General features: G+C 46.8%; 1 protein-coding gene across 1 annotated transcript in view; it reads right to left on the bottom strand.

Annotated features, from left to right (window-relative positions):
• The window catches only part of LOC139021564 (anthrax toxin receptor-like), a 122,538-nt gene that overhangs the window by 21,859 nt on the left and 87,265 nt on the right, over positions 1-13,414 (bottom strand). The window contains exon 10 of the mRNA XM_070431950.1: positions 11,978-12,076. Coding sequence (XP_070288051.1) covers positions 11,978-12,076 — 99 coding nt within the window. The remainder of the gene's footprint in view (positions 1-11,977; positions 12,077-13,414) is intronic.

Genomic DNA, 13,414 nt, shown 5'->3' with positions numbered 1-13,414 from the left:
AAACTGAATCAAAAAAATCTGAAACACTAATTCAAAAGACTATATGCACCGCTGTCTTCACTACAGAGTTATTTCTAACAAGAGGCCTGATGCATGAAATTTGTGCAAGGGGCTCAGCCCTTGCATTCCCGGCTCCTTGGCCAGCCCTCATGGCCTCGTCGGGCCCTCACAGCCCCTGGCAGCCTCCTCGGGCCCTCACAGCCCCTCACAGACTTGTCCGGCCCTCGCAGCCCCTCACAGCCTTGTTCGGCCCTCGCAGCCCCTCACAGACTTGGCCAGCCCTCACAGCCCCTCACAGCCTTGTTCGGCCCTCGCAGCCCCTCTCAGCCTCGTCGGGCCCTCACAGCCCCTCTCAGCCTCATTTGGCCCTCGCAGCCCCTCACAGCCTTGGCCAGCCCTCGCAGCCCTTGCTTCATCTGGAAGATCATTTGTCTGTTCAGTCTAATTGGAATATTAGCTCTTTATTATATAGGGTAGCCAAGATTTGGAAGAAGTCCAAGTGTTCATCAGTAGAGTAATGGATAAACAGCGATGGTACATTTATACATTGGAACTCTACTTGGCCCTAAAAAAGAAGAAAATTTGACCCTTTGCGACAACATGGATGGACCCAGAAAGCATTATGCTAAGTGAAATAAGCCAGTCAGAGAAAGACAAGTATCATATGATTTCAATCATATATGTGGAATTTAATGAACAAACTGAATTAACAAACAAAATAGAGACAGCCTCATAGATGGAGTGCAGGCAGACATATCTGGTTGGGGTGTTGGAGAGATTAAGCAAAATAGAAAAGAAGAGAACTCATAGACACGGAAAACAGTGGGGTGATTGTGTTGGAGGGAGGGAGTGGGTGGAGGTGGAAGAGGGTATAGGGAGGATAAATGGTGGTAGAGAAAGAATATGATAAAAAATAATGTCTGAATTAGGTATTTATGAGAAAATATAAGCATCTTCTTTCAGATTGCTTTCCTAGTTAAGTACTAATAAATATGACTGGTTTTCATTTTTGCAATTGAAAATATTGTCCTTTTTATTTTTATGAGTATACTAGAGGCCCAGTGCACAAAATTAATGCACTGGTATGGTCCCTAGTGGCTGCTGGCTACCAGCTGGGGCCTCCCTCCCTTGCCCTGGCTGCCTGCTGCTGCCACCGCGGGCCGGGGCCTCCTTCCCTTCTCCTGGCCGGCCCTGCCCCCTGGTCAAACTCCCAGATGACCTCCCGGTCTAGAGGACAATTTGTATACTACACTTTTATTATATAGGATTAGAGGCTCAGTGCATGAAATTTATACACTGGTAGGGTCCCTAGTGGCTGCTGACTGCCAGCCAGGTACTCCCTCCCTTCCCTTAGCCACCTGCCCCCTGCTGCTGCCACTGGTCACTGCCTGCAGGGCCCAATCACCCCACTGATCGCCCTGCCACCACCCCAGCTGTTTGCCACCTGCGGGGGCCTGATTACCCTGCCAATCGCACTGCTGGCCCCCCACTGCCGCCGCCCAGTTCCCAGGTGCTGAGGGAGCCTGGTGGCAGCCCTGATCCCACTGCTATCACTGGTTGCCACCTGCAGGGCCCAATCATCCTGCTGATTGCCCCGCCATTGCCCAGCTCCCAGGCACTGAGGGAGCTGGGCAGCGTCCCTGCCCGCTGCTGCTGCCACTGCCGCTGGTTGCCCTGTGATCTGATGGTTGGGGCATCAGGTTCCTGTCTGTCTCCCTCAGCACCTATGAGCCCGGCAGTGGCGGGGCAGTTAGATCGGCAGGGGGATTGGCTCCCACCTGGTGACCAGTGGCTCACACCCACCTTAGCCTGGCACTGCCCACTCACCTGCTCCACCATCCCATCTCAGTCCCACTCTCATCAGGACCCATCAGGGCCTGCAGTGCCTCCACTCCCCTCCCTCCTCCCGCCACCAGCAGTGCATCACCAATGCCTGTCATGTTCTGGGCCGCCCCCTGGTGGTCAGTGCACAACATACCAAGAGGTCGAACTCCCTACAGAACTCCATGTTGAGGGGGCAATTTGCATATTAGGCTTTTCTTATGTAGGATACTTCTTGTAGATTGCATCATTAGCCTCAATTTTGTACTTCTCCCTGTTACATGCCCTAAAAAATGTCCCGGAGGAAGTCATCATGACACTGAAGGTGATGAGGTTGGCAAGCCGTGAAAAGATCCCAGGGAAGAGTGTCCCTGCTGTGGGTGCTAAGGCCCTGAGGCATAACTAGCTGTGCTTGCTGAGCAGGAAAGAAGTGGGTGAGGAGAGAAGGGCAGGGCCTCATGGCCCTGGGAAAAGGTTGGAGTTTTGTTGTAAGTACAATGCCTCTGGCCAGGGGCTGGCCAGATCTGGGTATGTGTGGGACACAGGGGCAACAGGGCTTGCCAGGGAACTGCATGTGCATGAAAGCGAAGAGGAATCAACGCTGTCGTGCAGGCTTTGACCAGAGTGACCAGGTAGATGGTGGTGCCATTCCTTGACCAGGGAAGCCTTGGAATCAGACTTTCTCTGTTTTTGCTTTCTGTGACTTATGGGTCTTGGGAAGTAACACTCACCCAGCTCAGAACAGTTCCTTAACTCGTAACTGAGGCATCTATGCAGTCTGAGCCCAGCCCTTTACATCCTCAAACTGTGGTAAAGAGATGGCCAGCCCAGTTGCATTTGTGTGCTGGCTATGCTACCAGATGTCCACTCACCCTGCTCTAGCTTGCTGGGTCCCAGGCTTGCCCTCTGAAAGTGGGGATGTGCGCTCCCAGGAAGCCGCATGGTTCTGACACCCAAGATTCTAGAGCACAGTCTTGTCCCTGGCCTTCTTCTCCACCCAGCCTTCCTCTGACCCAAGTGGACAGATGGGACCTGCATGCTCTCTTCTGTAGCAAGAGGGCAAGCTCTCTCTTCCAGGAGACCTGCACCTCCAGGCCCATGATCAGGGGACGGGGAGGAACCTACAGGGAAGCTTATGTTCAGGGTCAGGCCAAGTCTCCAGGACACTCTTTGGCCTGACCTTCCTAAAAGTGGAGATAGGTTTTAGTTGTTCTCCGTAAATTTTTAGAAAACAAGCTTGTTTTCTGTTTAGAAATGTCCTTTAATTTTTATAAGACAGAAGTCCAGATGGCACTGAATGGACATTTGAATGTTAGAAACACAGATCAAAACCAAACAAGACTCTACACACAGAGCTCTAATCTCTTAATGTTTTTACAGCCTCCTTTCAACTCTAAAAAATACTTTTAGAAATGAAGTGCCCCATAAAGAAACACTTATGTGATGTTCAATAGTTTCTTTAATTCCACTACAGTTCATTTTACGTCCACCATTTATGGAAAACCAAGTTGACTTGAAAATATTTGAGAGTGTTGTGGGCTAGGATTAGGTTCAAGGTTTTACTCTTAACTTTATTTCATGAATTCTACTCTGTATCATTTATATAATTAACAATCTAATAATTCCCATTTTTCTGCATTATGCTTCAATCAGGGCCTGCCCTCTACAACGGCTTCTTTCCTTGTGCACCTGTGGTGGGTCCTACTCTATTGTCTAATTAGCTATACACTCTGAACAGTGTGACTCCTTCATTGTTGCTGGTTATGAAAACTAATCACCAATTGTGTTTTAGGGAAAGGATTTGCACCTGGTGGGTGGAATGCTTGGGATTAAGTGGAGAAGAAGCCAAAGGAGTTGCAAATTAGCTCTCCAGTAGGGTGTTCACAGTCCAGAGCCAGCAGCCCAAGGGAGGGGCAGGTGCCTGATGTGCCCAGGGCCCAGCAAAGAATGTTGGACTGGAAAGCAGTTTTCAAGCCAATAGTAATGGAGTCAGCGAATAGTTCAGTTGACACACTTTAAAAACGTTTTTAATTAATTATAAAAATATTACGCTCCCAGGACTGCGGGACTTGGGCACGGAGCCCACACCATCTTGAAGGGGAAAGCGGCCATCTGGGAACTCAGTGACACCACCACCCAGACTGGCTTTCGATGCTGATCTAGCAGCCACTCCAGCCAAGGTCCAGCTGCAGCACCCGCAGACTCCCAGACCCTGGGATCTCTACCTCCGGGAAGCACTGCATCAGCAGTGGTGAGTGCGGCCTCCCCCTTCCCAGCGGCAGACGTCTGGACACCACATTCATGTGTTTCCAGCGTGCAAACCTCTGGAGCCACCACCCCACATGCTGCCCCTGGAGGCCAATGCAGGCTCCTGCTGAGTGTGATAGTGTGCAGGCGGGGTGCACTGCCCCACAGTAAAGATTCTGAATTCACTCTCCTGAATAACTGCCAATAGACACTGTCATGCAATTTCAATGCCAGGGCCCTTTAGGGTGCATCAGAGCTCTGTGCTCACTGCCAGAGCAGTGGTTTCCAGAAGACCAGCATTTGGAGACCACCACCCCACAGGCAGCCCCTGGGAGCCGCTGCAAGCCCCCCACTCAGTGCGATATTGCACAGACAGTGGCGCACTGCCCCACAGGAGATATTCTGAATTCACTCTCCTGAATAACTGCCAATAGACACTGTCGCACAATTTCAACCCTCAGTGTACCTCAGAGATTCATGCTGCAATTGCACAGTGGGTACCCCTGTGGGCTGCCACTGGGAGCGAGTGTATCCATCCACAGGCACAGCAGCAAAAACTGAGTCTTTCCACTCTACAGCTGTAGAACTCTGGACACTACAGTCATGCTTTTCCAGCACTCAGGCCTCCTGAGCCCATTGGGCCACAGGTGTGTTCTTATCCTAACAAGGGTGCACTGTCCCAACAATAGAAATTCTGAATACCCTCATCTTGGATACCTGCCCACAGACGCCTTGATTGCTTGGCTTCAACAGGGCCCTTCAGAGTGCGCCAGGGTGCCACACTGGCAAGCACACCGCAGGTGCCCCTGTGAGCTTCCACTGGGAGCATGGGTATCCAACCACAGGCCCAGCAGCAAAAACTGAGTCTTCCCACCCTACAGCTACAGAACTCTGGACACTACAGTTGTGCCTTTCCAGAGTGCAGGCCTCCTGAGCCCTACCACCCTGACAGACAGCTCCTGGGTACCTCCAAGAGCCCCTGCTGGGCACGGGCGATTTTAGCCAAGGACGCAAGACAGCAGAAATTGGAACATATCCCTCCCCAGCTGCTGACATCTGGACATTGCGGTTGCACCTTACCAGCTCACAGGCCTACATCAAGAAAACCCAAACAGCTCAAGTAGGGAGTTATGCTAGATTACCAAATTCAGGAGATCTGAGAGATTACACAAGCAGCACCTCCCTCAAAAGAACTGGGGTAGCAAAAACAGTCAGATCTAGGACACTGAAACAATAAGACGTTAGAGCAAAACATTGGGAGACAAAAAAAGCAACCCCCAAAGGAAAGAAAAAGAGAAATCACCAGAGAGGGAGTTAAATGAAACTGAGGCAAGTAACTTCTCAGAGACAGAATTCAGAGTAATGGTTATAAGAATGCTCAAATGGCTGGATGACAAATACATGCAACTCAATGACAAATACACACAACTCAATGAGAATTATAAGGAGCTGAATGAGAATGTCACCAATATGAAAAGGAACAAGAGGAAATGAAGAACGACATAGCTGCAATAAAGAACACAATGGAAGGCTTGAACAGTAGACTAGAAGAGGCTGAGGACCGCATCAGCGAGCTAGAAGACAAGGTAGGAAAAAACACACAAACACAGCAGCAACTGGAAAGAAAAATTAAAAAGCAAGAGGAGAGCCTAAGGGAGCTTTGGGACAACACAAAACAAAACAACATCCACATAATAGGGGTACCAGAAGGAGAGGAAGAGAAGCAAGGAATACAAAAACTGTTCAGAGAAATAATGACAGAAAAGTTCCCCAACATTGGCAAGAAAAGAACCATGCAAATCCAAGAAGCACAGAGAGTCCCAAAAAAGGATGAACCCAAAAAGACCAACACCAAGACACATCATAATTAAATTGGCAAACAGCGACAACAAAGTATGAATCTTAAAAGCTGCCAGAGAGAGACAGAAAGTTACATACAAGGGTTCTCCCATTAGAATATCAATGGATTTCTCAACAGAAACACACCAGGCTAGAACAGAATGAAATGAAATATACAAAGTGATGCAAACCAAGGGACTGAATAACAGAACACTATGCCCAGCAAGGCTACCATTCAAAATTGAAGATGGAATCAGGAGCTTCTCAGACAAAAAAGGACTAAGAGAGTTTATTACCACCAAGTCAGCAATGCAAGAAATGCTAAAGGGACTTCTGTAAAAAGAAGAAACAGAAAGGCAAAAAAGAAATACAAACATTAAGAATAAAAATGACCACAAACAAGTACTTATCAATAATAACATTAAACGTAAATGGATTAAATGCCCCAATCAAAAGAAATAGGGTAGCTGAATGGATAAGAAAACAAGACCCATATATCTGCTGTCTATAAGAGACCCACCTGAGAACAAAGGATTCACATAGACTGATAGTGAAGGAATGGAAAAATTTTTTTCAGGCAAATAGAAATGAGAAAAAAGCTGGTGTTGCGATACTTATATCTGACAAAACAGACCTCAAAGTAAAGGCCATAACAGGAGATAAGGAAGGCCACTACATAATACTACAGGGAGCAATCCAACAAGAAGATATAACTCTGGTAAATATATATGCACACAATACAGGCGCACCAAAATACATAAAACAACTTCTAGAAGATATCAAGGGAGAGATTGATAGCAATACAGTCATAGTAGGGGACTTTAATACCCCACTGACATCACTAGATAAATCCTCTAAACAAAAAATCAGTAAGGAAACAGCAATCCTAAATGACTCACTAGATAAGATGGACTTAATTGACATCTTCAGAATATTGCATCCCAAAGCAACAGAATATATATTCTTCTCCAGGGCACATGGGACATTTTCAAAGATAGACCACATATTAAGACATAGGCAAAGTCTCTTCAAATTCAAGAGGATAGAAATCATAACAAGCATCTTCTCAGATCACAGTGGCATAAAACTAGACATCAACTACAATAAAAACAATGAAAAAAATCAAACACTTGGAAGCTAAATAGCATGCTATTAAACAATGATTGGGTTACCAAAGAGATCAAAGAAGAAATAAAAAGCATCCTGGAAACAAATGACAATGAAAACACAACAATCCAAAATCTTGGGACACAATGAAAGCAGTCCTGAGAGGGAAGTTCATAGTTCTACAAGCCTACCTCAAAAAACAAGAAAAAATGGTAATAAATTACCTGACCCTGCAACTTAAACAATTAGAAAGAGAGCAACAAGAAAAGCCCACAGTAGTCAGAAGGAAGGAGATAATAAAGATCAGAGCAGAAATAAATGACATAGAGACCAAAAAAACAATACAAAAGATCAATGAAACCAAGAGGAGGTTCTTTGAAAGGATAAACAAGATTGATGAACCTCTAGCCAGGCTCACCAAGAAACAAAGAGAGAGGACCCAAATATCAGAATCAGAAATGAAAGAGGTGAAGTAACAACTGATCCCACTGATATACAAAGGATTGTAAAAAAATACTAGGAACACCTCTACTCCAACAAAATGGACGACTTTGATGAAATGGACACATTCTTAGAAAAATATAAGCTTCCAAAACTCAACCAGGAAGAATAAAAAAACCTGAATAGGCCAATAACTACTGATGAAATTGAAACAGTAATCAAAATGCTTCCAGCAAACAAAAACCCTGGACCAGATGGCTTCACAGGGGAGTTTTACCCAATATTCAAAGAAGAACTAAAACCAATCCTTCTCAGACTATTCCAAAAAATTCAAGAGGAAAGCACACTTCCAAGCTCTTCCTATGAAGCCAGCATTACCCTAATCCCAAAACCAGATACAGACACCACAAAGAAAGAGAATTACAGGCCAATATCCCTGATGAACATAGATGCTAAAATCCTCAACAAAATTCTAGCAAACCGGATCCAGCATTACATTAGAAAGATCATACACCATGACCAAGTGGGATTTATTCTAGGGATGCAAGGCTGGTACAATATCCACAAATCAATAGACCTGATACACCATATAAACAAATTGAGAGACAAAAATCACATAATCATATCAATTGATGCAGAAAAGGCATTTGACAAAGTCCAACACCCTTTTCTGATAAAAATGCTAAGCAAAGTGGGAATAGAAGGATCATACCTCAACATAATAAGAGCCTTATATGAAAAACCTACAGCCAACATCATCTCAATGGGCAAAAATTAAAACCATTTCCCTTAAGAACAGGAACAAGACAGGGATGTCCCCTTTCACCACTTCTATTCAACATAGTACTAGAAGTGGTTGCCAATGCAATCAGACAAGACGAAGAAATAAAAGGTATCCAAATTGGTAAAGAAGAAGTAAAACTGTCCCTATTCGCAGATGACATGATACTGTACATAGAAAACCCTAAAGACTCCATCAAAAAATTACTAGGATTAATAAATGAATTCAGCAATGTAGCAGGATACAAAATTAATGCCAAGAAATCAATGGCCTTTTTATACACCAACAAAGAACTTACAGAAAGAGAGATTAAAAAAACAATCCCATTTACCATTGCACAAAATAATTAAGATATCTCAGAATAAAGTTAACTAAAGAGGTAAAAGACCTATATGCTGAAAACTAGAGGACTTTGAAAAAAGAGTTAGAAGACATAAACAGATGGAAGAACATACCATGTTCTTGGATTGGTAGAATCAACATCATTAAAATGTCCATACTACCCAAAGCAATCTATAAATTCAACGCACTACCCATTAAAATACCAATGGCATATTTCAAAGACCTAGAACGAACTCTCCAAAAATTCATCTGGAATAAAAAAAGACCCCGAATAGCTGCAGTGATTTTGAGAAAGAAGAGCGAAGTAGGAGGGATCTCAATACCAGATATCAAGCTGTATTACAGAGCCACTGTTCTCAAAACTGCCTGGCACTGGCACAAGAACAGACATATAAATCAATGGAATAGAATAGAGAACCCTGAAATTGACCCGAACCAAAATGCTCAATTAATATTTGACAAAGGAGGCAAGAACATACAATGGAATCAAGAAAGTCTCTTTAATAAATGGTGTTGGGAAAATTGGACAGATACATGCAAAAAAATGAAACTAGACCACCAACTTACACCATACACAAAAATAAACTCAAAATGGATAAAGGACTTAAATGTAAGACAGGAAAACATAAAAATACTAGAGGAATCCAAAGGCAACAAAATCTCAGACATATGCTGAAGCAATTTCTTCACTGAAACAGCTCCTAGGGCATTGGAAACTAAAGAGAAAATAAACAAATGGGACTACATCAAAATAAAAAGCTTTTGTACAGCAAAGGAAACCATCAACAAAACAACAAGAAAGCCCACTGCATGGGAGAACATATTTGCCAATGTTATATCTGATAAGGGTTTAATCTCCAACATTTATAGGGAACTCTTACAACTTAACAAAAGGAAGATAAACAATCCAATCAAAAAATGGGCAAAGGACCTAAATAGACACCTTTCAAAAGAGGACATTCAGAAATCCAAGCGACACATGAAAACATGCTCAAAGTCACTAATCATCCGAAAGATGCAAATCGAAACAACAATGAGGTACCATTTCACACCTGTCAGAATGGCCATCATCAACAAATCAACAAACAACGAGTGCTGGAGAGGATGCGGAGAAAAAGGAACACTTGTGCACTGCTGGTGGGAATGCAGACTGGTGCAGCCACTATGGAAGACAGTATGGAGTTTCCTCAAAAAGTTAAAAATGGAACTCCCATTTGACCCAGTGATCCCACTTCTAGGAATATATCCCAAGAAACCAGAAACACCAATCAGAAAGGATATATTTGCATCCCTATGTTCATAGCAGCACAGTTTACCATAGCTAAGATTTGGAAACAGCCTAAGTGCCCATCAACAGATGAATGGATTAGAAAACTGTGGTATAACTACACAATGGAATACTATGCTGCCGTAAAAAAAGAAACTCTTACCATTTGCCACAGCATGGATGGATCTGGAGAGCATTATGCTAAGTGAAATAAGCCAGTCAGAGAAGGATAAATACCACATGATCTCACTCATTTGTGGAATATAATGAACAACATAAACTGATGAACAAGGACTGATCTAGAGACGGAAAGGCATTGATTGGACTGTCAGGCCTTGGAGGGAAGGTAGGAGAAGGTGGGGGTAAGGGGGTGAGATCAACCAAAGAACTTATATGCAAGCATATAAGCCTAACCAATGGACATGGACAACGGGGGAGGGGGGCGGGTAGGGAGAGGGTAAAGTGGGGATAAGGACACATATGTAATATCTTAATCAATAAAGAATATATTTAAAAAAATAAAAAAAATATTACATGATAAAGACACATTGCATAGAACATATAGAAGCACTGGTTTTTGTATATTTTTTCTTTATACTTCTCTACATTTTCTGAATGTTTTTCTAGATATTTTATCAGAGGACAACATAATTAAAAACAATTACAGCAATCCTCCTCAGTGCACCAGAACTCCAGACAGTAAACAGTCCTGTGGGACAGGTCCAGCCTCTGACCAGGTCCAGCTTGGCCGTCAGGTTGAGACCCTGGCCCTGGTCCTCCTCAGAGGGAAACACTGGTGATCTCCAGAGTGGGAACCACTACACCCACAGGCCACAGCGGCAGCACCTGAAGACATTTCCTGGGGGACAGGTCGTGTCCCATTTTCTCAAGAGATATCACCTCAGGGAGGCTGAGGTCCCGACAAGGCCCTCACATCCCCTGGGTCCACTTTCTAGCTTTCCCTGCACAGCTTCTGGCTATGAGCAAACTTGTTAGTGGCTTCTCCTTCTGCTTACGGATCCATACAATGGAGCACCAATCTGTCTCCTGAGAGAAGTGACTGTGGGAGTATATAGAAGGCACTCCCTGTGGTAAGTGCTCAATAACTGTGAGCTTCACCTGTAAAGGAGTTCCTCAGTCCAAGCCTCTGCCGAGAAAGAAAAGACAAGGGAAACCCAACTCCCTGAGGCCACTACACCCCGTGTGGTGTGGAGTGAGGTCCGTACTGTGCACTGTGAGAGGAGGAGACAGGGCCGAGAAGTGAGCTGAGGAGAAGAGCTGTGCTGGGTATACCAGATGGCCCTGGGATAAGACACCAGGATCTAAATATAATCACATCCAATGCATGTGCAGAGGGCTCAGTGGGAGAAGTGAGGAGGATGCAGAAAGTTCGCCTGTCCCAGCACTCTGGGGAAGAGCATTCCCACCTCAGTGCTCCCATCATGGAAGCCGCCTGATGCCTGTGTATTTTCACTAATTTGCCCTTTTATTTTAAAATTAAGCTCTTCCTGCATTTCTGTTCTACATGTTATAAAGCTCAGTTAGACAACCCTCACATTGGCCCTGTTTTACAGAAAAGAAAAGAGGCTGAGAACAGAATACTAATTTCCGAAAGGTCACACACAGGCACCTGCTCCATGTGTGTGATGGGCACTGTGCCACACTGCAGGGCCAGGCCCAGCAGAAGGCATCTTCTGTCCATCCAGGGGGAACACGCATTCCTGGGAAAGTTACTGGTGCCCCTAGCAGAGACTCAGGTCCCAGAGCTGCCTCCATCCCCACCAGCACACTCATGGGGTTTACTACTCATCTCTCAAGGGAACTGGAAGCTGAGGAGAGGGTGTGGAAATGCAGCTGTGAGGGCAGACCCAGTGTCCAAACTTGTCCTGGGCAGGGGCAAAGGCCTGCTCCAAGGAGCTGTCCTGGCCTATGGAAGGGGGGAGGAGAGGTACTTCTCTCTGGGCAATTGAAAAAGAGGGGCCACAACCAGGTTCCTCCTTCCACTTGCCTAAGCCGCCCCTGTCTCCCAGCGTCCCCAGCCAATGGTCAGCAGTGCTTGGAGGACTTGGCGGGCTGAGTAGAATGCAGTGTGCTGTGGGACACAGTCACACAGTGGGCCCAGGGGTACTTACCGAAGAATTTCTTGTCACTAAACGTGAATCTACAAATAACTTCATTCTTGTTCCTTGCATTTTTAAAGCCTCGTCCAGAAACCTTCAAGTCATAATTTTCTGCAAGGGTGACATAGAAAGCCCTTGTGTGAGGAGGGCTCAGTGGTGTCTTGCCTCTGCTCTCAGGTAGAGAAGGCCACCCCTCAACCCCCTAGTCCCAGGGGAGTCCGAGGAGCAATTCTGACTCTGACCACATCTGTGTACCCCTTGGCCACATCCTCACCTGGTGACTCTGAGGGTCCACAATGAGGAGGCGGGGCTGGGCCCCGGGCACTCAGGGGTCTGCTCAGCCCCTGACCCTGGAGCCCATGAAAGGCTCCAGCCTCATCCCTCCACAGGGTAGACCCGCCTTGGGTTCCCTGGCCCCCTGAGGGGAGCAGCACTGCTCACCCCGGCCCCTACATACATGAGAGGAGTGAAGACATCCCTGCCTCAGGTCTGAGCTGAGCACCCAGGCCTGGGCACCTCAGGGACTTCCTGACACTCGGGGTCCTTTCCTCCTCCCTGTCATTCTGTGCCTGGAACATGGGAGCGCTCAGGGCAGGGTGTGCAGTGGCTGCGGCATGAAGGAGCCGAGGGCCCTGCACAGGGGACTCACGTGAAAGGGGCCATCCTGTCTTAGTGAGCCTACAGAAGTCTGCAGAGGAGGCTCTTGCTCTGTCTCCTCCTGGCCCTCCATGAACCTACCCCACCCACAGTCCCAGGGCCTTCCTCCTGCCTGTGTGGAGATCCTGGTGTGCTGAGCTGGAGTTCTGGGCCTGGCATCCCCAGGATGTAGGCCCCTGGCAGTTCCTGAGGTAAGTACCAGGGTCACAGTGAGGACAGACTGTGGGCCGGATCCTGGGGCGTGGGGCAGGGCAGCCAGCAGGTCTTCCTGCTGCCGGGCCAGGGTCACTGCCTCCAGCCTGCTTCTGGCTCAGGTGGCCTCACTCCGCAGTCCGTCCATTGGAGGCACTTCCTCAGAAAGGCCAGCGCGGCCCTGGGCCTGACCTTCTGGTCCCTCCGGCTGCAAGTCTCCCTGCAGCACCCCTTCCATCAAGGCCATGTTGGCCTCCTCCGCCTTAAAGAAAACAGGCTCTTGCGCTGCGGCTGATGCTGGCCTCTGTTTGGGCCCATGCCTCTTGATCACTGTACCTGCCTGGCCTGAGGGTCCCTGAGGCAGTTCCCAGGACCTAGGACCAGGCTGAGCCACCTTGAAGCCCCGGATAGCACCTCTGGTTTGAGAGGCACCCGGCAGGCCAGCTGGTGGCCCTGTGTGGAGTCATAGGGCGTGGGGCCGATCCAGGGCAGGCTTGTGTCCCTAAGCAATGTGCCTTCTTCCAGGCAAGGTGGCCAGCAACACAAGCCTGCTTCTGAACTGCTGTGGCCGGCTTCACACTCACAGCTCACACTTCATTA

Source organism: Myotis yumanensis, unplaced genomic scaffold, assembly GCF_028538775.1.
Source record: "Myotis yumanensis isolate MYYU_CA2020_CCGP unplaced genomic scaffold, mMyoYum1.0.hap1 SCAF_13, whole genome shotgun sequence".
Lineage (NCBI taxonomy): Eukaryota > Metazoa > Chordata > Mammalia > Chiroptera > Vespertilionidae > Myotis > Myotis yumanensis.
Note: the sequence above shows the minus strand (reverse complement) of the source record. Positions and strands in the feature narration are given on the sequence as shown.